Consider the following 25,899-nt stretch of genomic DNA (forward strand, 5'->3'; position numbering starts at 1 on the left):
TATGTCATGCCCGCTTTGGCTACTTAAATTTTGGCAGTTTGTTGTTCCTTAAAAGGCAAGAGATGATATTAGAGTTTCCTGAGGCCCCCATCAAACATGTATGTGAGGGGTGCATTTTGGGCAAGATATAATGGGCATCATTCCTTGAAAGATGGACCAGTAAGGGCTACCCAAAAATCATAGCTTATATATAGTGATCTATGTGGTCCTATCTATACTTTGTGACTTTTATTGATGACTACTTTAGGCACACCTAATTTAATTATGACTTTTATTGATGACTACTTTAAGCACACCTAATTTAATTATGACTTTTATTGACGACTACTCCAGGCACACACTGATTTACTTGTGATTTTTATTGATGACTACTCCACACACATTTAATTTACTTGTGACTTTTATTGATGAGTACTCCAAGCACATCTAATTTACTTGTGACTTTTATTGATGACTATTCTAGGCACACCTAATTTACTTGTGTAATACTCGCCTGGATATTTAGTTTGGGGTTTCCTAGTTCAACACATTTATGTAAACCCTAGCATAAACCATTGGCAGGCTGTGAAATGTATCTTTCACAATTTCAAAGGCACTTACACATTGGGTCTCTTCTGTGGCAAAGGCTCATCATCTTCCTTGTATGATTTTACAAATAGCGATCGGGCTGGTTGTTACAACACAAGAGTGTCCACTACTAGCAATTATTTTCTCCTTGGTGGATCATGCATATCATGGCTCAGTAAGAAATAGGCCACATCTAGCTATGAGGCTGAGTACAAGGAAGCATTTGTGGTATAGTTGAATGTGTATGGCTCAAATGCCTATTAGTAGATCTACGTGTGGGACAACAATCCTCCATTCTTATATACATTGACAGTTAGAGCGCATTGGCAGTTAGAGGAATCTATTTTTCATGCTTGCACAAAGCACATTGAGGTGCATTACCATTTATGTCAGGGAAAGGCTCCATGTTAGAGAGATCGACATGGTGTATGTGTCTACACAGGACAATGTGGCAGAACTTTTACAAAACCTCTCTCGACTACGACGAGACAATGTATATCCCAACAAGGGACATCGAGAAGGGTAGACATTTAGCCATGGCCATTGAGATAAAAAGGCCTAGAAGATTGTAAAAAGCTACCAGAGCTCAAGTAGAGCTAGTAAGGACTTAGCTCCCTGATCTAATTGACAAATTCTTCTTAAGGAGGCTTCGAGGTGATAATGAGGGAGTGATGCTATATGAGGATGCCTCACACATCATCTACATAATCATATTCCTAGGGACATGTAGGGATCTTTTCGATTCCCTGAAGCACACCTAGTGAGTAGCAAGTGTTACCAGCAAGCCACAAATCAAAGGACATCATATGTTGATGAAGAAGGTAATACATATACCCCAAGACTTGCCGAGGAGGTAAGAAATACACAAAGGTCTAGGTAGGGGGCATCACACCACTTGTAGCCTACCAGAGTGAAAGGATAGCAAGATGAAGAGAAAGAAGAACCTCTCATAAGAAAATCACTTCAAGAAGAGGCAGTCTAATAGAGAAGCAAGAATTCTCATTCTATAAGTGTAGGTAGGATGTCAACTTTTGGATTCCTTCAAGAGAAAAGTTTAAAGTCTTCCATAAGGCTTTAGGCTTACTAATGTTTGGGGATTAATTTGCTATTCCCTATATACGTTCACATCATTCACTCCATAGGGGTTTGTTACATGTGTTGTGTATACTCTCGTGGTCGTTCTAGTGTGAACGGACTCTTATACATGGACACTTTTTACTTTGATTTCTTGTGGAAGGGTGCCTTTTTCCACATGTGATCACCCTCTTAGGTAGTGGTAGTTGAGTACCACTGCGTAGAGCATTATACTGTCACTTCTCACATTTAAGTACCTAGAGCATTGTACTATTACTTCTCACATTTTCTTATCCATAAGCAATGTTCCAGCTCTCTTGCTCTTTTGTGTGTCTCAAACTGCGTGTGTGAGATCTTGGTCCCCCTCAACCCAACACAAATGGAGTTTTGTTTTTTGGTATTGATTAAGGAGATTAAAGAGAGGACTTTAGAGTTTTGATTCTCAGGAAAACTACACGGATCCCCTAAAAGAATTTAGAGAATTAGAAGGGGAAAAATATAAAAAATTAAGTGAACATTAAGGGGCAAATTTCATATGGGCAACATCTTTTGCATTCTAAATCCTTTTGGGAGCTTCTTTTCGAATAAGGAAGAATATATTAATTAGGTTCTTATGGTAATATGAAACTGCACATGAACACCCCTCTTCAAGTCTTTATTTGGTCAGAATACACTAATTTTTAAACCTTTCGGGGGATTGAATCCAGTATAATAGGGCGAATGTGAACATTGGGGGCAATTTTCTTATGGTAATATCTTTTGCATTATGAATCCTTTTTGGGAGTTTCTTTTTGGACAAGGAAGAATATATTAATTAGGTCCCCATAACATTGAAAATTGTAAAAACAATTGTTAAAAATCAAAGAATTTAAGTGAAGTTTTGGACAAGGTTTCAAGTCTAGGACAAGATTTGGTATTTTGTAAATATCTTGAGTTATAAGATAGATATTGGAACACTATCTTTTGAGGTTTGTCAAAACGGTTAAAGGGCTGAATTTATAGATTTTATATCATTAAAAAAGGACCATCAAAATGAGTAATTTATAAGTAGATAAAGGGGGATCAACTAGACCTAAACGGGACAAAATAAGAGCTAGTTTCTATTAAAAGACTAAGGTCATGTAAAAGGGTAGGAGAAGGGTGTGTGTGTGAATGGACTTATGGTCCACTAGCTCACCTATTTAAAGGTGAAGCTAGAAGGCATTTGTGGGTGAGCAAAGGCCAAGTTGTATTCATAAGCAACTTAATAAACAAGATGTGTTCTTGTATTTTGTGAGTCTCTCTCCTCCACATATCTTGATGTAGCATGAGCACCACGTTTTATCAACATGGTATCTAGAGCTTGGTTGTGTGGTGGAAGTCTTTGAGTGCTTGCATCTCCTTTTTTGAAGTCTTATCTTCTCAACCTCCATAGCCATTCTGTACCTGCCGTTTATGGACCTGGGGAGGACAGCAGAAGGCACCACGTTTTATCAACATGGTATCTAGAGCTTGGTTGTGTGGTGGAAGTCTTTGAGTGCTTGCATCTCCTTTTTTGAAGTCTTATCTTCTCAACCTCCATAGCCATTCTGTACCTGCCGTTTGTGGACCTGGGGAGGACAGTAGAAGGCATTTCAGCCCCTGATTTCTTTTGGAGATCTCATCCCCAGCATAAGGCGCAGCAGCCCAGCAACTCACAACCCCGACATTCGCGCTGTACAGCCTGGCATTGAGCATTTCCCAGAAAGACACTGTTTCTTAAAAGCGTGCTGATTACGTGGTCAGATCTCTCAACAGAAGGCGCCTTAACCTCAGCCACCATAGGGCTTTATTAGCCCCCCAAGTGAGCAACCTTGGGCTAAGAGGGCTCTTGGAAATTCTACCTGTGGAGAGAGATCTCCTGCAAACCCTAACAGTAGCAGCCATAGCCAAGAAGTGTAAAGCTTGTTTTTTTGGTTTTTAATCTCACTAATCTTCATTAAGAGTGAGTCTAATCACTTATTGATCTTCCCTAGAGCCTGTTGTTGCAGATCTAGAAGCCTGTATCTCAGAGTTTCTATATTGAGAGGAACATCATTAAGTCCTCATAAGCAAGTGATATTTAACATCTCCATTAGCAAGCATTGCATAAGCTTGGAGATGAGTGCTTCTTAGCAAAGGGGAAACCTCAAATCCAGCAAAGGGGAGCCATTATAGAGTGTTTCTAAACACTAAGTGTGTTCTTAAACACTAATGGCGAATCTAATCACCAATACAAGTGTCATTAGGATGCTAAAAATGTGCTCTTGAGCACTAATAGTGTTGCTAAACACTAATGGTGATCTTAATCACCAAAGAAAGTGTTCCTTCACACTAACGAAGCTCATCTCCATCAAAATTAGTGGTTGGGCACAAACCCTAAGTGCTAAACCATAAGATTCATCATCTTAATCTCTTTTTTATGCAACATCCTTGGCTTGATTAAGGGTTGTTGCACTCTCATAAGCCATTCTCTTTCTACTTAAGCCAAAACATCACAAATTTTCTGGTTTTCTTCTTCATAAATCAGCCCATTACACTCTTGTAATCTCCCTTCAATACCCAATGTCAAAGGAAAACACCCAAATTAAGAAGTTCTCAGGAGAGGGCTTCCACACTTGGCAAGTTCTTGTCAAGTACAAGATGATGTCCAAAGGTTTTTGGCCATTCATATCCGGCACTAACGTTATTGATCGAACTAAGGCTGAAGATATTGAAGATGATGAGAGGACACAAGCCATCATCATGCTCCATCTTGATGAGGCTCTTATTCACCATGTGGACCAGCTTCCGACTCTGCAAAGGAGAAATGGGATGAGCTTGACAAGCTCTATGGAGCTCGTGTGGTAAGAATTCCAAGATCTCACTTAAAATTGAAATTTTCAGCTTGGAGCTCAAAGAGGGAGACGGCATTGGAGCCTTTATCTCTCACTTGAAGGGCCTTATGGCTCAACTTGCATCAGTGAATGCGAGAATGGACGAAGATGATGCAGTGGCTGTTTTGTTAAAAGTAGTCAAGAAGGTGTACCCCACCTTAGTCACCACCCTGAAGAACATACCTAATCCCACCCTTGAAGGAGTCATTCAATCTTGTCTTGATGAAGAAAAGAGGCCAAAGGGAGGAGCTGAATCTTCAAATGCATCGACTCCATTGAATATCGAACAAGCTTTGTCACGTCAAGTAAGCAAAGTAAGGTGTACCCATTGCAAAAAGGTAGGTCATTTTGCAAATAATTGTTGGATCAAATATCCCAACAAGATGAAATGTAACAAGTGTAAACAAACGGGACATATCACTTCTAAATGTCCTAACAAAGAGTTAGAGGCTAACTTTGTATCAACCTTCGTATCAACCTTCTCTGAGAAGTTATTTTAAATCTCAATGTAGCAACATCTATATTCCTAACCTTGTATGCCTAATGTTATAAAGGCAACCTATGTCCAATACCACCTATTCCAAGTCTTTCATAGTTGGTATTGAGGGAGGGTATTAAAAGACTAAGGTCATGTAAAAGGGTAGGAGAAGGGTGTGTGTGTGAATGGACTTATGGTCTACTAGCTCACCTATTTAAAGGTGAAGCTAGAAGGCATTTGTGGGTGAGCAAAGGCCAAGTTGTATTCATAAGCAACTTAATAAACAAGATGTGTTCTTGTATTTTGTGAGTCTCTATCCTCCACATATCTTGATGTAGCATGAGCACCACGTTTTATCAACAGTTTCTGCATTTGAAGAGACTTTAACATATTTTGGGAATGATGATTAGGAAAATGGGGATCACTATGTAGAACTAGTTTTCGCATTTGAAGAGATTTTAAGGTATTTTGAAAATGATTAAGGGGCGATTACCTCTACGAATCTCTAGTTGTGACCAACATTAAAGAATTCATTATGACTAGAAATGACCCCAAGTTTTGGAGTTCAAAATATATAATGTGGGATTAGAATCTAGATAGTCGGATGTGCATAAAGTTCCAAATCTTAATTAGGGTGGGTGGTGGCTTGCTACTTTGGAAGTTTTAGCTTTGCTTTGTTACTGAGTTTATTGCAGGGGTGGGGTGCTTTACCTTAGGAATACAAAGGCTTGAGAAGTCCACATTTTGAATAATTGGACAAGATGTGCATGATTGATTGTGAAGATCTCCATGTATGTGTAAATAAATGTGCTACAAGAAGATTGATAGACTAATGCTAACCTAATTGCATCAAAGGGAAATCTATGGTTTATTGAAATGTAGATTTGAAGTGAATGTTTGGAATGATGCACTCGAGACTTCACTTGTGTCTTGAGCATCATGGAAGACTTATTTATATGGGAGAGTCTCTCCAAGATTTGGAAGTTAAGAGAGAAAGCAAACCAACATAGAACATTGAAGGGAACCATCCAATATGCTGCAGCTATGTTGGACTTTGGACTATATGATCTTGAGAGGGTGCTACAAACCTCTATAGGATCCCGTGTAATAATGATGTGAGTTTGTATTTTAATGCTTGATGTGAATATGGTATGAAGCATTGTAAAGATTACTTATGTTTATGTTGATGAAGGTGGTTGGGACCATGTTCACCCATGTTGGGGCTTCCTTTTATGTCCATGTTGGGAACTCAATGCGGTGGGTGCAAGTCGATCAACTGAACTCCGCGCTGTGATTGAAACCTCACTTTTGTGGAAGTTGCCACTCTGCAAAGTGAGACTAAGGTTTTCAATCTTTGAAAAAGTAATGTAACAATAGCACACAAATTTCTCCTTTAGTAAGAAGTGTTCTATGTTAATGATGCAAAAAATCAAATCAGTCTCATTAGTCATCTTGTATAGTCTTCCTAGTAGCCAGTCCCACCAGAACCCTCTCACTCCTAAATTGTCTTCTACCCATCTACCTATTTTCTTGGGATAATCAAGCAATAGGGGCCAGTGAAGTTATGTTTAAATGTGTACATTTCTGCTAGTCTATGTTCTAGATTAATAGGATGAATAATAATCAATATGTTGAGGCTGTACAAGCATTACAATATGGGATTAGCTGATATAGATCAGGGAAGATGAAATGCTAATGCATATTGTGTTATCCTAAAGTGTTTTGAGTATTGGCAGGTGTATACATGGGTTGATGTTAGAGCTAAGTATCCTAAATTTGGACCAAGATCCAGAAGATGGTACCTCAAAGAAAGGCAACCAGAAGAGATCTTCATGGTCTCAGTGAAAAATCCCTTGGGAAGGAGGCCAACAGTGAAAATATGGATTAAAGGAGAAGATTTTGAACAACAGTCACCCAAGGGCTACACTTATGATGTGCTTCTAATTACGTGTATGCAGTTGGGCTTCCACTTCTCATGAGGAAACTCTTCATTTATATGGGAGGATGAAATGTGGGACCTAGTATGTAATTTGCTGAATAGGAAATGGGACTAAGTCCTTGATGTAAATCTGATCTGCTGAATAGCTGTTAAGTCTGTGATGGAGAAGGACTTTTTGTAAAGGGCTCTTAATATGGGTGCCAAATTATTTTTGCTATTAATTAATTAGTGAGAAGGGTCGAACCTTTGATTTTTTTTTGAAACCTTATGATGCTATTGAAAGAGTGAAGGCAATGTAGATTTTTCTAGATGTTTCCGGCTCTCTCTCTTCGATCATCTCTCTCTCTCTCTCTCTCTCTCTCTCTCTCTTTCTCACGCCCGACTGCTAGGGTGAGAGGGTCTCTCTCTTCGCTGCACCTACTGCCCTGTCTCTCTTGCCGCCGCAGTTGTGTTGGGCTCTCTCTCGCACACGGCTCTTGGTCTCTCTGTCTGCCACGCATGTTGTGCTTGCTGCCTTGTCTCTCGTGGCTGCTGTTCTCTCTGTCCGGTGCAGCTACTAGACTCCCTCTCACCCATGGCTGCTAGTCCTTCTGTTTGGCACGGGCAAAGCTTGGGCTTTGAACCTTAGTAATTAGTGCGGGCACCAATTAATGAATATTAGTGACTGAATATATATTTAGCACTAATTAATGAATATGTATAGTGACTGAATATATATTTATATATAAATATTAATATTAATATAATATATATATTAATATATATAAGTATTGTTCCCAAAAGAAGAAGTGGTGTTCTATGTTTAACGAACCCCTATCGGGCTTTCTTCGTTGTCAGTAAAAAGATCGCTCCGCCGCGATGGCAAACTCAAGCTGTCTTCTTGCAAGGTAAGCCGTAGCAGCTCTGTTGTAGAATACAGGAGCCAGAGTCATTTTAGGTTTTCGATCTAAAGAAAACAGAACGGAGTGGTCAAAGTTAGGGTTTTGGAGTACATATTTGTGGCAAACTCTTGCTGTGTGCAGGAAAGAAAATTAGGGTTTTGAAGTGTGGAAACTTTTTTCTTTTCTTTCAGAGAACGGGTTCTTAGGTCTACTGTTTGAGATGGGGTGCGGATGAAGCATGCAGTTAGTGGGCAGCAAAATTGATGTTTTTTGAGGGTTTCAGTTTTGAGTTTTTGCAAGGAAGGTTTTAAACAATGTATAGACCAGGCTCAGATGTGCCTCAGTTTAGGCCTGTACCTGTAGCACCCCGTCCATCTGGAATGATTGGGGGGCCTTATGTATCCCCTTCTCCTCCCATACCTACTCCCATGCAAGGAAGGCCTCATGTTATGCATCAGTATACCTTTCCCCCTCCTGCTCCTCAACCTCCACCCCCTCTGCTCATACCGCCTCCAGCATCAATTAGGTCATCTCTACCACTGATGCAGCTGTCCCTACCATCAGTGCGGCCATCCCTACCGCTATTGCAGCCATCTCTACCACCATTGCAGTCATCCTTTCCATCAATGCAGCCTTCTTTACCATCAGTGCGGCCACCTTTACCACAATTCCAGCCATCTTTGCCACCAGTCCAGCCTTCTTTACCCTTAGTGCCTCCCTCTGTACCATCTATTCAACCTGCACTTTTTCTTCCTCCCTTACCACCCAGTCCACCATCAGAGAACCCTCCACCCCCTCCTCCTCCTAGCCCCCCTCCTCAGCCCCCACCCCTCCCTAATCTAGAGGAATCGTCGTCTGCCGCTGATTTGCTACCTCCTGAACCTCCTAAGCCTAATGATCCTGAAATGCTCAAGAATATTGATGTCTTGGCTGCTTTTGTGGTTAAGAATGGCCCTCGATTTGAGAGCATGGCACGCGCGAGACAGGCAGGTGATCCGAAGTTTGCCTTTCTGTTTGAGAGTGATGCGGCACCTGAAGCTGCCATTGGGCATGCATTTTACAAGTGGAAGAAGCACATCCTGGCACTGGAACTAGGATTGGAAACTGAAAACAAAGCTAGTAACCAGGTAGATTCGGGGACATCTTCTGGACGAATCCGACACACAATGGTAGTGCCTGGTCAACCTCCACTGCCCGATGAAATTCCAGAGTCACCGGTGATGTCTGACATGGACATGGAAGGTATGTGGCTAATTTTAGTCTTGAACATGGAAGATATGTGGTACATGGTATTTGATCACAACCTCTCTCTCTCTCTCTCTCTCTCTCTCCCCCCCCCCCCCGGCTTGCATTCTGTAACGGTGTCTCATTGTTGTGTAATGCTATTGTGATTTGTGTGTGTGGCTTACAGTCAACCACTGATACTGTCCTACAGATGACTTTGCACTCTCACCATTAAAGAGGGAGCCTCTTGGACAAATGGAAGGTGTCAGTCTGGAAGCAGAGGAGGGTTTACATTCCAAGACACCTTCCATAGAATGTAAAAATGCTCAAGAGAAGGCAGTGGCTTCAGCAATAGAGAGTTTCGATGATGTGCCACAAATGCAGGATCATGAATCTTCTTTTGATGGCAATTTAAAGAGAGCTTCTCAAGGAGGAACCTCACAGACAAGCACTTTTATTTGTGATGCTAATGCGAACTTAGAAAATATGTTTCCAGGTCTCCTGGAAGGCAGCAGTGAAACTCTGCTTTCTCGTCCTGCTGATACGAATCTCAGCGAAAGTAACAAGAAAGCTCCCATTTCAATTTTGATAAATACAAATGAACATAGGCAAAGAGGTGGCCATACTGGCTCAATTTTGGATGGTGATTGGGAGCCATCACAGAGTTTGCAGAGGCTGTCAGACCATAGCAGCGAAAGGACAGAGCAAGATTGTCAAAGAGAGGCGGAGATTGCAGATTTGTCTCAAGAAAAGCATGTGGCATCAGAGTTTCTGTCTGGGTCTTTTGAGCCTTCAGTAAGACAGGTGATACCTGCACATCCGGAGCGTCGAGTGGGGAGATTATCTCGTTGGGGGAGTATGCCCCCATCACATCCACTTCAAGCTGTGAAAGAAAGCGGAGACCATGATAAACCAAGTTCTTTAGTTTTTCTACAAGATGGCAGTAGACAAAAAAGTGAGGAATCTGCAAGCCCAAGACAAGATGCAAGCTTTGCTGCTCTTGGTGACACTTCCAAGGATGTGCAGAGATCAACCAGTACAGACAAAGCTGGAGGAGGGAGCTCTGAGAATGGCAGATCTACTGCTGATGCACACTGGCAACAGAGCCAGGAAACTGTGGGCGTGGATGAGTTTGGGAGATTGGTTCGAAAAGGGGCTATGGAAAGTGATTCTGAGGAAGAATGGCGCCCTCAGAAGCGAAGGAGAAGCTACAATAGAAGTGGAAGTCGAAGCAGTGGCAGGAGCAGGAGCAGGAGTAGCAGTAGAAGCAGGAGTAGAAGTCGAAGCCATTCATCTGGAGAATCAAGGTGGAGAAGGCGAAGTTATAGCCCTCCTCCTTTCAGAAGGGGAAGGTGGAGCAGATCTCACAGGTCTGCAGCTCAATTTCATTGATTTTGCTTTGGAGTGCTAACCCTCTTTACTGCAGGAGCTTGTCTCCAGAAACCTAATATTATAACATCTGCAAATCTGTTGCATGCATGTTTGTAATATGTACATTGTGTGAAGTGCATGTGCTGCATACGGGCTGGGTATCGTCCAAGCTGGCAGGGGTTTTACTATTGCTTATGCCTGCTGCTCTAAACTTTCTGTGTGCTGGTTAGAAAGCTGATCACTGCACTTCTGTTTTTTTGATAAGGGATTGAGGCAGTCATACAGCTCTATGTACGTGTTTTTGTTTTTCTCAAAGTTTTGTATTGTTTTTGATGTTCAAAACTCACGTAAGCTGTTTCATGATGTGCCTGTACAGTCGATCTCCACATTGGCGAAGGAGCTACAGCAGGTCACCACCAAGAGAGATCAGGTGGGGAGGAATGGGTAGAGGTGAGCGAGATTGGAGGGGTGAGCGTGAGTCTTATGGAAGAGGAAGGAGAGGAGGAAGAGGAAGCGGACCTATTCTTTGCTTTCATTATGCAAGAGGCAGGTGCTTTAGGGGTAATGCATGCAGGTTTTTTCATCCAGATAGGGAAACAGGGCAAGAGCGAGGTATGCATTTAAAAGAGTTTCAGGCTGAGAGGCCTGAGGCTGGTGGCTTCAAAGATGTGGAAGTTGGCCGGGGGCAATTCATCACACGCAAACCAGAGATTGAGGCAGATCCTTTCTTGGACTTGACACAGTGGAATAGGGAAGGGGATGTGGCTCAGGGACCAGCACGTGACAGAGAGATACTTGCTACTTTGAAAGCAGTGGATATGACACAGCACAATGAATTAAGGGATCACGCTGGAGAATTAGCACCTGACAGAGAGGCACCTGCTGCATTGCATGCGTTTGATCAGGTATCAAACATCAGAAAAAGAAAAGTGGTTGAGAATTTGAACGTGTATGGAGCAACAGAGCTCTCTGGGGAACCCTATGTCAGTGGAGAAAAGGAGGTTGCTGAGAAATCAGCTGCTGGTGGAGAAATGAAGGCAGTTGGAGATGTGGATGTGGTGGAGAAACCTGACATCAACAAAAAAACTGAGCTGGTTGGCATACCAAACACTACTGGAGAGATGAAGGTGGCTGATAAATCTGTTAGTAGGGCAATAACACTGGTGGCTGGAAAATCAGAGAATTCTAAAGGACTCGAGGTGGGTGAGAGCACAGAGAAAGATTTGGCTGGAAACTTGGACTATCATGGAGCTTCTAGGCCGGTTGAGAAGCTCCCCATAAGTGGAGAAGCACAGTTGGTTGGGGAATCTGAACTCAATTCAGAAGCTGATGTAAAGGATATCAGCATGGAGCAAAAGGATTCAAGTGCAGAAGTGAGTGTTGCCAATAAACCAGAAATGCCTTCTGAAATGGAAGTGCATGAGAAAGAAAATGTAAGGACCGATATGGGAAGACCTGAACTTTTGCCTAGAGTGAAGCTGCCAGAGAAACTTGTCATCATTGCTGAAAAGCCGGAGCTTTCTTCAGAAGCTGAGGTGACGGAGAAGCTAGAGGATTCGGAAAGTGCAAGAAGGGGCTCTGCTGAGAATGCCATGAACAAGTCGGGTGTGGGAGGTGAACCTCAAGGCCAAGCTAATGGAAATGGGGCCTTACGGCCACCCATGGTTCCAGGAGCACCTTTGCTTGGGGTCCCTTTTTCTCCTGAATTGCCCTTCTCACAGACCAATTCAACGGGACAATCCATATCCATGGCAAGTTCATCCACTCATCAGTACATCTCCAGTGAGCAAAGGCATGCACCAGTGTTTAGTCATCAGCATCCAAACACAGTGCAACATCCTTTACCTGCAGGAAACATGCCATACATTCAATCAAATCCTCTTAGACCACCTGTGATCACTGCTTTTACTAACACAGGCCATAAGTTCCCTATTGGAACCTTCAATCCACCACACCCTCTATCAGGTCAACAACCCAGTTTAATGAATGGAAATGCAGGGCCTCGTCAATCCTTCCCGATTAACAATCCTAACCAAAGCCAGCAAGTATTCATTCCCAGGGCTTCTATGCATGGACTACCATATCTTCCTCATAATCATGCGCCACCCATACAGCCCAGCTATGGGGCCTCGTTTCCGTCTCAGCCTGAATTTACACAAAACACAATCCAGCAGTCTGTGTTACCCCCTCAAGATCAATTGCCAAGCTTTACTTCAAATCATCCAGTGCAGTTTTCTTCCAATCCTTCGATTTCACAACCGCATGGTACATCTTATCCAGCAAAAGTTTTTCAGTTGGGGCAACATGGATTGAGTGCTAACCTCTCCTTATCAAGAGAGGATACCACTTATACCCAATCATTTGCTGGGGATACTGTCAAGCAATATATTCATCCAAGTGATCTGCAACATGCCTATCCAAGACCAACAATCACACCATCAGCAGCATCAACTCACAGTGCCTTGCCATGGATGGATTCTGCTTCTCTTAGCTCTTTGGCTGCATCTATGTCAGTGTTGCCGTCAACTGCAGAGCGACCTTCATCTTACTTGTATTCTCTCACAACGATACCACCCCTTTCAAACTTGGTAAAGCTGCCAGGGGGTTCAAATCTGCCTACGTCAGGTGATCAGTATGATCCTTTGTCTGATGTCCTCGATCCTGGCCCATCTGGTACTTTGAAGTCAATGTCTAGCAAGCCACTTGGAGATGGCAGGTCTGTTGGGGTAGGGTTGTTGGAAAATGTAAGTCCAGGTTTGGATACAGAGAAGCCAAACATATTAAGTCGTAAGCCAGAACTTGACAATGCAAATATGAACGAGGTAGCTGCAGATGTTGGAGTAGTTGAGAATGTCAGTCCTCCTGGAGATTGGAGTCCAGGGCAGCCAGGAGATGGAGCAGATACTGGACATGATCAGGCACAGTCTAAGAGTAAAAAGAGCAGCCGTGGGCTGAAGCTACTCCGGGCTGCAGTAGCTGATCATGTGAAAGAGTTGCTCAAACCAACTTGGAGAGAAGGACAAATGAGTAAAGAAGCATTCAAGACTATTGCCAAAAAGGCAGTGGAAAAGGTCACAGGAAATTTGCCAAGTCATCATATTCCAAAGTCTCAGGAAAAGGTTGATCAGTTTATGGCAGTTTCCAGCACTAAGATTTCAAAGCTAGTACAGGTCTGTGCCTCCATCTGCCCTGCAAGTTGAGCCATGTGGTGATTATTTGTACTGGACTTGTGTGATGTGGATTACTGATGTGTTTTTTTATGCATGTGAATTTGCTATTTCTTGCTGTTTACAGGGTTATGTTGACAAGTATCTGAAGTTGTGAGAGTAACAAGGGCATTCTATGCATTGCTACCTTGAAATGGATTATGCTCATGTACAAGCATAAGAACAATTGGGGTTTTAGAGTGATGTAATATGGAGTATCTCTCTGCTTTGCTGTGAGAGTTAGTGCTTTTCCTTCATGTGGATGCTGTGCAACTCTAGAACTGCATGAGGTAAGGCCTTGTTGGAGTTCTCTTTGTACAGTTTGGATTGATTATACAGAGGGCCCAGAGATTGAAGCAACACATGTCTGAGGGTTTGAATAATCTGATCCGGTAGTAAAGGGGAGGGATGCTCCTACCCCACCTGATGCAGTTGGTCCTAGAGTACGGTATCATGGTCTTCTCCTGAGCGTGTTGGAATCTGGTATTTTTTTTAAGGCCAGGATAAGTATCAGATGCTTTGAACTATTTGCCTGAGGTTTTTTGGGCAGGCACATCAATCTTACATCTTCAAACAATTTTGGCGTTCTTTTTTTTAAAAGTATATTGCTACAAGAAGCATTAGGTTTTTGCTCCTAAACATGATACAGGGATAGGGATGATGTTTGCATCTATAAAATTGATGATTTGAAAAGTTTGCAAGCCAATTTGTTTGCCTGTGCATGTTGAGCAGCACCCTCTCTTAACAAGATAACAGAAAAAAGTAACAAGCCTGTGCACATGCACACTTTGTTTGGAGTTGGAATTACTTTACCTACTGAATTTTAGTCTTGTAAAACCCTGAGATGCCTGTGTGTTTGTGAAAAGGCTGTTTTTTGTACATCCAGACCTAGGATTTTGGCATAACTGTCTCTGTATTCCGTTCTTTGTGATTTTAAGGTTTAAAAATTGCTATTGGCCTGTGTTTGTATGCATGCATTTTCCAATAGAGAAGGTGCAGATCAATCTTGGACCAACTTGGTCCAAGACTTTAGTGAAATCTTACAACCACCAAATTGATTCAAATGCACCATATTCCCAGCCGTGGGGTGTGAGTTGGCGGCTTGAGGAGAGGAGTGGGGAGTCCAAATCAGACCACCCCCCCTTTTTTTGGGACAAGGTTGTTTTTGTACCTTCAGACCTAGGATTTTGGCCTGGTTGTCTTGATATATTACACTCCTCTTGATTATCTAGCTCAAAAATCTCTGTTGTGAAAAGGTTGTTTCTGTGCCTTAGGACCAAGGATTTTGGCATTGTCGACTCAGTACACTACTCTTCTTTATTCTAAGGCTCAAAAATCACTGTTGTCTGGTGTTTGTATGTGTACATTTTTTGAAGAGGTGGTGCAGATTGTTGGCAGACTTTTGGAGACGTCTTTATCTGCACCATGTTCTCACACATGGGGTGTGAGTTTGAACTGATGTGTCATACTGGAGGGGGAGCTGTGGGATGGTCCACACCCCCCCTCCCCTCCTTTTTTTGTGAAGAGGCCCGGGGGGGGGGGGGGGGGGGGGTTGTGTGCATGGGCAGCCAGAGTCCCAGGTGTCCCTTAAGGTACTATGACTTTTTTTGCCTTAGGCTAATGGATGTTGGTGATTTGTGTTCAAGGTGTGTCCCAAGGACTTCACTGCTGCAATGCATATGAAGCTCAGTGGATATAGGTGATATAAATTGGAGGCCGAACATGGACATGAGCAATAATGCTTCCCATTTCTGTACGAGCTTTTTGTGATTGGCTCAATCTTGCTCTGTGCAAGTGCTTTAAAATGTCCATTACATGCAGATCTCTATGACGGTATACTTTTGGATATCCCGATTATTTTTCCTCTGTTTGATGTTTTTCTAAACTGCCATCTGCGAGGCACTCTAGCTTCTTGAAATGGTATTCAAACGCTTACTCTTCTTCACCGTGATCTGTTTTTCTCATTGTGACAAACCTTGCTTTCAGATAGGCTCACACACACAAAGTAGGCTGTGGGCAGGCGAGCACAGATGCAGGAGACAAATATACAGGTAGCGGGCAGCATCAATCATGAGCAAGCTGCCAACAGCAGCAAAAAGAGCACAGCAGCATGTTCATACCAAGGGGACCAGCAGAGAGAACATTTGTGTAGCAACGAGAGCTGGTGGTTTGCCAAGTTTTCTCTAGTGTGTTGTGTCTTCTTGTCCATCTTTGGTGTCATTGTGTCAGCTTGTACAACATGTTTGTTGTATTGTTGTATTGCTATCCATGCGTATTTATATCAGTAGGTGATCAAGGTTGTGGATGTTATTTTTGCTTCACTGAAAAAGTGCAAAGCAATTGCAGCAAAAAAGCAAATCGGTCCAAGGGCGGAGGTAGTGGCAAACTAAATTTCTCCTCTTTCAAAGTGCAAGTACCTCCACAAAGATGAAAAGCCCTAATGATTTGCTGCAGCTCTGCTTGGAGCTGACATTGAAGGCCTTTCGCTCTTAAACTATGCTCAAAAGAGGGGGGCTCCCTTTATAGGGGGATTCCACGTTCCTTAATTGGCCTGTTGTCGTGAACCCCAAAAGTTGAAGCTCCCCTATTTGGGCCTTTTTCACTTGCTGGCACCTGCCTGGGCCTTGGGTGTGCCGTGCTTGGCTGTATGGCTGCCTAAGGCCCAAAACCTGCTTCAAGCCCACATTTTTGTTAACAGCTTAAAGGAGGGATGAAGGCTGTGGATAAGGGATGAAATCTAAAGAAAGGGGCGGGGGCTTCTTTTCTAATCTCGTCCCCCTTACAGCTGGTCAGCCAATCGGCCGGCTGAAAATATGGTGATGGACTTGTGTGTGGTCCTTGGTTTGTTGCATGTGTTCAAAAGGTCTAAAAAGATCCAAGTTTAATTAGCTTTGACAAACGGAAGCTGGTAGATGGGAAAAGTTACCGATGATGTAAACAGGTCACATGTACTAGGCACATGGGTTGTGAGAGCATTGAATGCTCCTGTTGAGCAATATAAATATATACTTGGGCTCTCACTTCAAGAGAGTTGATTTGATGGTATTGATGTCGTTTGGGATCTGATTATGTTGGAAATGCATGCTTTTCAATTAAGTTTTGTTTTCATTACCCAATTTGGAGTTGATAATTTGCTTTGATTCTCCCTAGCTTTTTAGATTTCCAAGGTGGTACGAGAACCTTACCCAATCTTTTACTGAAATTTTTGTTGTAGAGCACTAGAGTGAGAAAAATGTGTGTGAGAGAGAGATTAACACCTATGAACGATCAGAGAGTCTTTGAGACCAAAAAGTTTTACAATATGCCGATGAATGTTTGAATCATGGAAAAGAGAGAGAGAGAACTTATGGTACAATGATACAATGCAATAGTGTGAAGGGATCAAAGTGGGTACTCGGCATCTATGGTATAGAGGCTCTCCATGTCCACTGCTTATGGAGGGAAACTCTTCTATCTCCGGAGGGTCTCTCAGATCTGAAGCTATTGAGTGAAACATCTCTTTGGACGAGTGGGTCTTAGGTGTCTAGCTTGTTGCACCGGATTGCTATGTCTAGAGAGATGTCCAGGAGGTGGGATGACACATGGGTTGCCGATGTGCGCTTTTGGTCCATCAAGTAGGGGCATCTGGGTCATAGGCCTCTCGTGGTTGTTGATGGGGGCTCCATCTTCGATTGGATAAAAGAAGCTCGTGATGGGTGGTTGTGAAGCATCTGGGTTCTGTGTCTGTGCGCATAGATGATCTCTGTGGTCGTGCAGCTCCATTAGGTAGAGTCTTAGGCATTCACTAGTCTTGGAAATCAATGACCCAAGACAAAGGGCCAGATTTCTTCCTTAAGAGGCATTGAAACTTGCCTTGTACAATGGGCACATGAAAGACAATGCTCCTTCGTTTAATGTCTAGGGAACATAATAGATAAATCTTGATCTCTATGGCAATGGTCTGTGCTCATCTAGTCTCCACCCTCAAGTAATGTGATCAGGCTCTGATATGGCCAATGGCAATCGCCATGGTATGTGACATGTATTTGTGAAGATAGCCAGACTATAGCACCTTTGTAGGAAAAGCTATAGTGGATCTAGCCATGTGATGTGAGTCTAGTTTAAAGAGGTTGGATCGGATAAGTCAGTTGATGTCTTGACGGGTGAGAGCTAATAGTAGTGCCTCCAAATGATAGTGGGGTAGGCGATCCATATGAAGCCCGTGTGAGAGGAATTACTATATCAAGTGTCTTTGTAACCCTTGTGCTTAATTTGAGATCAGTATTTTGTCATTTGCACAAATTGAAGCGTACCAACATAATATGGAGCTTGGCCTACCAAGTCTATCAATGAAGTCGGAGACCTTATCTATGTCAAGGCCAAAGAGTGTCGGAGAGAATGGGCATCGTTGCTTCACCCCTATGGTGCTAGCAATCACATATGACATGCCTCTTAGCGCCTAGGCTGGTTTCTAGTATAGAGAGAACTCAAACTCAAGCACACACAAGTAGCTATAATGTATAGTATGAAGTAGAATGAAGATGTTTACAAGATAATTTCAAGTATAGAATGTTTCTAAAGACATTGATCCCAAATTTCAGCCCACACATGATTTTGGTGAGCTTCAATCCAAAGAAATGGTGTGCGGAATCTTGATCACTTGATGAAAAAATGAGATGTAAATGCTAAATACCTATGCATACTTACAAAGGGGACATCATGTCTAGTTGGCCGCTTCAAGTGCTATCGACTTGCATAGGACATGTCCACGATTGCATAAATGTTGGACAACTATTGTTGGTGTTGGTTGATTGTGTACTTTGTGGTGGAGCTACAAATGCACCTTTCCTTGTGTTTATGCTAGCGTGTCATTTGCATACTCTTTGAGGAGACTCCATGGCCATGGAAGTGAAGGTAGAGCTCTCTTTGCCTAGATGGAGGCTAAAAGAGAATAGCCAAGAGAGTAAAGAAGAAGCTCAAGCAAGGGAGAGACCTACACTCAATCCTATCTAAGCACACTAACTATCAAGCTATGCAAAGCTTCAACCAAACACAAGCAAGCAAGAGAGTGTAGAGAAGAGGGAGCGCTCACTTGTATTCTATTGCAAGTGAATGAATGTGTATCGCTTAATGTCAAAAATGACACAAATGCAAATGGTTATAATTTTCACTCTTGGTTGGACAGAAAGGCCAAGGGCCACTATTTCTAGCCTTAAGCAACTATATACACGAAGTTTGTGACTTTTCAATTTAGCATTAAGCTTAGGGTAAGGCCACTTCATAAAGTCGAGTGTCGTCTTATAAAAGATGGTTACAAAAGATGGGCTTCCAGTACATGCGGGTGAGATGGCAAAGTGCCTTACGGTAGGACGGGTGGATGAAACCATGTTAACCGACGAGTGGTTAACATACCCCTTTCATAATGGTGATCACGTTCTTACATCACTAAGCTCACGTTGTTAAAATGCTCTCAATTCAAGAGAGGTATGGATGGTCAAAGATGTAGTTAGTGAAGAGAGATATTCATGTGTTTCAGGGCCTTTTGGATATAGAGATTGATTGGCCCTTGAGTTAGGAAGCATGTCAAGGTTGTATGTAGTGTGCTGTGGGCATAGAAATTCTTGATGTGAGGCCTCATATCTAGGGTTGTGAGGTGGTTGGCCCTATACAAAGAAAGAGGGCTTGTGGCTTTGCTTTGCAAATTCATGCTCCAAGACTACTTTCCTTTGGTTGGCAATGATTGATGGTGGTCCAAAATGGTTTGGCAGTAAGGTATGGTTCCCACATCTCATGAGATGGAACTAGAGATTGGGTTGCATTGTTGTGTGTTGCTCCTTCAATGGTAAGGATTTTGTTGTGATGGTGAAGATAGCCAAAGAAGAGGCAAAGGAGCTGTTTTCTTTGAAGATCTTTGGAGCTTCCTGCACAATCAATGAGGAGGATCTATACAATGGGTTGTACCATGCTTTCGCCCACCATGCCCCCTCGCATCTAGAGATGTACCTAGATGGATGTTGATGATGAGGCTTGGTGCATGTGCTAGCTATTGTGAGCGCCTATTCATGTGAGATGTGCTTGTGAAGTGCGAAGCCGTTAATGATTTTTGCAAGTATCGTGCATGGGTTATGTGGGCCGAAGGTGTGCCTAGTTCTCCGCCGTATGAGAGTTCTAGCTCTCTACTTTCTTTGAATCTTCTTATTGTTACTTTCCTTGAAATTTGGTTGAAAGAAGATTGTGGGGTTTAGTTATGAGGGGATTGGTGTTTGAAGTGGTTTGTTATCGGCGAGGTTGGGTTGTTAAAAGAATGGTAGAACAACCATTCTTTTAGGGTTGGTTTGCTGGTGAGGTTGGTGTTTGAAGGGATTGGGTTGTCAAAAGAATGGTAGAATAACCACTTGTGCATGCACCTTCGTTGGTTTAAATGAGTTCTTGGCATTTGAAAGGCGGATACATTGTCTATAAGAAGCTATCTAGATGACAGGCAATCACTATGATGAATGCCAAAGGTTTGCCACACAAGGTGGCTATCAATAACATAGGTTTTTACCCTTGCCATTTGAGCTTGACACAGTCATGCCAATGGAACACTTGGTTCCAAGCTTTCAAAATGCAATAAAGTTTAAAATTATCAGGAATTATGACGAATGCTAAAGGGTTGCTATAAGGTGAACATCATACTTTTGCAGCTTACATTCGGAATTATCACAGTCATGCCAGTCAAACACTTGGTTCCAAGCCTCCGAAATCTAACAAGACAATATCTAGAGTCACTCGCATGACCACACAAGGTAATCTCTCTCTCTCTCACTCCTCTACACAAGCATACAAGCATAGAGAAGGCACATGCACTAGAGTACACTCTCACACTCTCTCTCAAGACAAGGCAAGATCTCTCATAGCACATTATGAAAAAATACGTTATATACAATTGGCCCTTATTCACACTTGGGCGCCCAAAACTTACTAACTAAGGCCTTGGGTGGCCAGTATCTCATAATGTACAACTTTTATGGTGCCTTTGTATGACACTTATTAATGTCCTTAAATGGAGGAGCATATTTGTTAATCCAACATGGGTTTAACATCCCCCCTACCTGATGTAGGTTCTATCCTCAGAACCTGTTACCGAGGTCTAAAGACCTGGTCGCCGAACTCATGTCAATAGAAGTTTCGGAGGGACTGAAGCTTTTTCAGGGTTCTTTGGAATGTAGAGTGGGAAGTCCAGAAGCCGGTGTCTACCATATCTCAAATATGACATGCATGTAAGATGGTAGACACTTGAGGCGATGGTAGTACATCATCATGCCTCGCTCATTGGGTCCTTGGTTTCTGTCGAAGAGGTGTTGACCTGCTTCAAAGCCATCATATCTTTCTTTTGGTTGGTCAATGAGTGCCATCAACTTCAGGAATCTAACACTTGCCATGATAGCTGGATCTGGGAAATGACGCCAAGAACGTATCCATGTCAGCATGTGGTGTCTTTGTTGCGCTATGTCTGAAAAAGCTGTTGGGACAAATAATGGAAAGTTGTAGCAAACATGTGAATCCTGCTGCTTTGCATCATGGAACTCGAGTGGCGTCATCCTTCTTTTGATGGGCATATATAGTGGATCCACTCTTTGTGTGGGCAGTGAACAGTGGTAGTGTCGACTATATTTTGGAATGGTTAAGTACTCCCTTCGCCATGCTGGCTGTACACCAAAATATTTTATCCTGGGATTTGCATCATCCATGACAATTGTGGTACAGCCCCTCGTGTATGTATAGGATGTGCTTTCTGCCACACCGACGAAAATCGTAAGCTAATCATAAAGGTAACAATTCTGATCTCTAGTAGATCCGCCAAATGAGGGTTGGCCAGCTTGGTATGCTTTGCCACATTCTCCCACCGCCATTGGCAATAATTCCTCTAGTTCTAGCATTGGTGCGCGGAGAGGATGCGGTACATATGACTGCCGTGTAGATGTGACTTTAGAGTAAGCTTCTGGCATTATGTGCCTGGTGGGTTCAAATGGTGTGATTTGCATCAACACCTTGAACATCAACTTCAACTTTAGCAATGGATTTCCAGCTCTGATTAATCCTAAATACTTTGCACTAGCAGATAAAGACTCAAGAACACGGTCATCAGTGAACAACTGTATATCATCTTTAGGTGGAATTGGACATACCTCTTGAATTGGCCGTGGTGGAGACGGGTGGGGTGCCGGTAACTCCTCGGGGGCAAGAGTGTCAGTGGGAGATTCTAAAGGGATAGAAGGAAGACGAGAGAATATACAATCCCCCTCAGACTTGTTAGTAGGAGTAACACTAGGGTATGGATGTAGTAGTTTACTTGCTATAGAGGAAAACACAGGATAAGTGGTAAGATTTGAAGAGCTTGGTGTTTCCTCTTGACCCTCTTCGGAGCTAGGGGGTGCGTGGGTGGGCTTGTTAACTTTCATCATAAACTCCTAGAGTTCTATGATTTCTTAGGAGTTACATCAGGAAATTTGATATGTACTTTATCAAAATTATATAGGACATTAGTCATCATGGCTTCCAAATGTTTATGTATATATCGATAAAGCTTAAGAATGCCATAAGGGTGATAGAGGGTAGATTCACTGATATTTAAGTGCTGATGTGTGCTATAGACCTCTAGCCACCCATGACTAACTATCCATTGATAGCTCCGGGCTACAACCTTGTAATTGGCCGGTGTATTTAGAATATCATCAGGTACAAACCGATCAAGTTTGTCAACACTGTTGTCCAAGATGTATGAATTTTGTAACACTTGACACTAACTATGTAGGTTTAGCACAATGTGTAGAAGAATATATCTTTTGGGTTAGTTATAGTATTAAATCTCCCCGAAAAATACCCATAATTATGGTTGGGTCTGCATCCCTTTCTGTATTTTGCTTAATAAGTGTTAAATCTCCGAGGCTTAGGTCTTTACACAAGTTAGTTTCATATTGAAGTAATGAGAGTGTTGGTGTAGACAAAAACAGAGTGAGAGTTTGAGGAGGGGCCCGAGGAGTCACTGGTAAACGAACCTATCTCTAAGGCTCGTTCAAGAAGCAGTCACAATTCGTCTGTCGGTTCTTGTCTTTTGCTTCTTTCTCATACAGCTAGCTGTCGGTTCTTGTCTTTTGCTTCTTTCTCGTACAGCTAGCTAGTGCTCCAATTCCTGTATTCACGAGAAGATATGATATTGCCGTTTCTTGAACCATTCTAGCTGCATCCAACTCCTCAAACCTACGTGTGGAAGCTTCCTGTGCTCTTCTTGCTGATGCTTCCAAACCTTTTGGCCTCTTCAATCCTCTTAAGCCTTTCTGCCTGCCAACCCTTGGGCTGTCCTTAAGTTGCTGGGTGATTTGTTCCATTTCCTGTTTGTGGCTTTTGGACATCTGTTCCATCTCCACGGACTTGGCCTTGAGCATCTCATTTAATGTTTTAACTTTTTTTTGCATGTGCTTTGTTTGCTTGTTCCCTTTCAGCTTGAAGATGAAGTATCTTTTGGTCAGCAGATGCGAGGGGTTCATTGATTATAGCTATGGTCTTTGTGAATTCTTCTTCCTTTTTGTTAGCCTCTTGAAGTTATTGGGCATGTTGCTGTGCTTGTTTCTTTGTGTGTGCGACTTCTCTTTGAAGTCGTTCCTTGGCTTGCTCCACTTGCGCCTTTAGTTCTGTATTCTCCTTAATCCTCTGCACAATTGTTTGGTTGAGGACTTGATTGTTTCTCTCTAAGACCTCGTATCTTGCTTCCTTCTCTCTTCTACAACCTTTAAACCCTTGAGGATGACATCCTTATGTGTTGCACCTTCTGCTACCATTTGTTCCTAGAGCAGTTGTACTTGGTCGTTGGCTTCCTGCACTCGCTTCCAACAAGAGTAGCATTTTGATCCCGAAGCATGTGTGTAGTCAATAGATGGCAGCGCCATACTCTTTGTTCTTGTTCCCAAATTGAAGCACTAGTTGACACGGGTTCATCTAAATCCCGTAATGGTAATTGTATTAAACTGTCCAAGCTCTCCACAGTTTCTTGTAGGAATGGTTTGCATCCAAATTATGCTAGAAAGAATCAACGGGGATCTGGTCTTCATCATCTAGTCGGCGTCTCTTGCTTGGGCTTGTTGATTCTTCGTCTCTTTTTTTTTTTTGCTTCCTTGCTTTCTTCTAGGCCTCCGGATGTGCTGAAGTTGCTGAAGTTGCCTCTTCATTTTTGTGGTGCACATCCTCTTGCAACACCTCTTTTCTCGGGGCATTCTCTGCACCAATATTTGCTGATGCATTCTGATATGATATAATAGAATTACGGAATGGTGATAGGTTTCTGAAAATGATATGAGCTGGGCTAGGAGGAGGTGTTTGATGAGGTACTTTGGAGGCTGTGCGTACGGGTATTTATGAAAGGCAAATCCCTCGTGCTTCTTGGTGCTCCACCACTTGTTGGAAAGAGGCGCGATGTCTTGAGCTAGCTCCGCTTCCAGGCGTTTGGATTCCTTAGCGATTCCTGAAATGATTCCCCTCATCTTCTTATCTATTTTCTTTTTTTTTTTGCTCTTCTTCAATTCCTTCATTATCTCTTTTGTGTCTTTTAACAATGCTTGCCCTTCCTGTAGCTCACCAGAGGTAAGTATTGGTTGCTCTACTTGTGTTGCTTGTTGTACCGTTCCTCTGGCACTAAATTTGGAATGGGAAGCTTTGCAACGTGACTTAGCACCTTTGTAAGCAAGTAGGGATTGCATACTTTGGACTGGTGCGCCTTTAGGTAGTTCTCCGTTTCCCTGCGGATGTACCAGTCCCAATCTTCCTCTTTCTCCTCATGCACCTTGGCAATCGTGTTAAGAGGGACCTTGTTGTATCGGTCCACTAGCTTTACTTTCATAGTGAGAGACATGGCACGGTAGGCTTTCTCTGTCACCTCATCCCGTCGTATATTCTTGTATTCAACCTCATTTGAATTGTATGAGCTTTTCTTAAGCATGGCATCCAAGGGTATCTTTTCGAAATTGTGAGAATGGATCTTCATTGGTGGTGGTAGCTACAAGGCCTCACGGATTATATCTTCGGAGAGGAGGACCTGTTCAATGGTACTATCTGCCTTGGTTACTTGTCCCCACTTAGGTACCCTGTCATAAGTCTTTAAATACTCAGCACACAACTCTGTGTTGATTGCACGGGCAGCCATTCGTCCTCGCCCTACCTTCTCTAGTTTGTTCTTGACTTCTGCATCTTCTAAAATCTGCATGTGCATATGGTCCCAAATAGCTGGACCATGTGATGGTCTCTTTTTTCTATCCCGTTAGTGACCTTGAGGCACTTTCCTGTGTGACGGCCAGAGTTTCTATGACTTTCGATTCAGGGGCTTCGGATGTCGACGTCTGTAACATTGATTAGAGAGTGAGTCATAATGACTGGTGAGAGCATGTGGTCTTCCCTTTTTTTCTTCATTTTTTGTGTGTGTATATTGTGTGTGTGTGTGTGTGTGTGTGTGTGTCATATTAATGAGAAGGGTGTTATTGGGGTGAACAATAACCAGGTGTAAAATTCGTGAAGATGGATATAGGCGGGAAGGCTTAAGCCATGAAGAAGTAGATCTTTAGTTTGTGAGTTAGCAGGTTGCTTAGCCTGTGAGACTTGTTAGCGCGTGAGAGGGTTAAGCCATGAGATGGTTTAGCCTGTGAGATGGCTTAGCCCATGAAACCGTGATGATTTTTTGATTTTTTCAAATTATATTAGGTGTAAGCTAGGACATGATTTAAACATATGGGCAAAGATTCAGGAGTGTGTAGGTCCATCACAAAGATCCAAGTAGATCCCGTGAAATAGCAGACTGCTATTTCATGGGAAAAATCCATCAAGAGTGAAACATTCTATGCACAGACATATGATGGGTTACAAACAACATAGTGCAATGAGAGCACATGCAACAAAGTTTCTTTCATTGCTTTTGAAATTTTCATGACATGCGATTGTGTGCTAACGATTTACAAAGAAAGAAAGAAAACGAAAAGAAAGAAAACAAGGTTAAAGCACAAGCTCCCACCTCAAATCAAAGTTGCAAAGCGGGGCGGAAGATCACTTGAAAACTCAAGAGCGATGAGCAGCAATTCGTGATGAGTAACGTTGAAGAAATCGCACAAGCAAAATGCACAAAAGAGGAAAGAAATCGATTTTATGAAGCAACCGTCGGCCATGGCAGCTATCTTAATGAAGTATGCCACATGGCATTCTACGATTGGCGAAAGGAATGTGACCGTTTCACGCCATGAGAGGCAGTAAGTCGGTTCACGACGTGAACTTTTTTTGACCATTT

The 25,899-nt window shown here is 42.6% G+C and overlaps 1 protein-coding gene across 3 annotated transcripts; it reads left to right on the forward strand.

Moving 5' to 3' along the window:
* Window positions 1-7,198: 7,198 nt before the first annotated feature.
* Window positions 7,199-16,654, forward strand: LOC147640818 (uncharacterized). Of its 3 annotated transcripts, none has more exons than XR_015268445.1 (7): window positions 7,199-7,818; window positions 8,004-9,054; window positions 9,248-10,406; window positions 10,784-13,577; window positions 13,702-13,903; window positions 15,260-15,446; window positions 15,600-16,654. XR_015268445.1 is itself a non-coding variant. In XM_086815756.1 (5 exons), the coding sequence occupies exons 2-5, from the start codon at window positions 8,127-8,129 to the stop codon at window positions 13,729-13,731; spliced, it is 4,911 nt and encodes a 1,636-aa protein (XP_086671882.1). In that variant the 5' UTR covers window positions 7,199-7,818; window positions 8,004-8,126; the 3' UTR covers window positions 13,732-14,190. The 3 variants fall into 3 exon arrangements, 1 of the variants encoding a protein (XP_086671882.1); XR_015268446.1 differs by having other exon boundaries at window positions 15,604-16,654; XM_086815756.1 differs by lacking the exons at window positions 15,260-15,446; window positions 15,600-16,654 and having other exon boundaries at window positions 13,702-14,190.
* The last annotated feature ends 9,245 nt before the right edge of the window (window positions 16,655-25,899 follow it).

This window comes from Cibotium barometz, chromosome 2 (assembly GCF_041138505.1).
Source record: "Cibotium barometz isolate CiBa-2024 chromosome 2, ASM4113850v1, whole genome shotgun sequence".
NCBI classification, from domain to species: domain Eukaryota; kingdom Viridiplantae; phylum Streptophyta; class Polypodiopsida; order Cyatheales; family Cibotiaceae; genus Cibotium; species Cibotium barometz.

Coding starts and splice junctions, on each gene's coding strand:
- LOC147640818 (XM_086815756.1), top strand. CDS start 8,127: ATGTATAGACCAGGCTCAGATGTGCCTCAGTTTAGGCCTGTACCTGTA. Junction 10,407..10,783: donor AGGTGGAGCAGATCTCACAG/GTCTGCAGCTCA, acceptor GTGCCTGTACAG/TCGATCTCCACATTGGCGAA. Junction 13,578..13,701: donor AGATTTCAAAGCTAGTACAG/GTCTGTGCCTCC, acceptor TGCTGTTTACAG/GGTTATGTTGACAAGTATCT.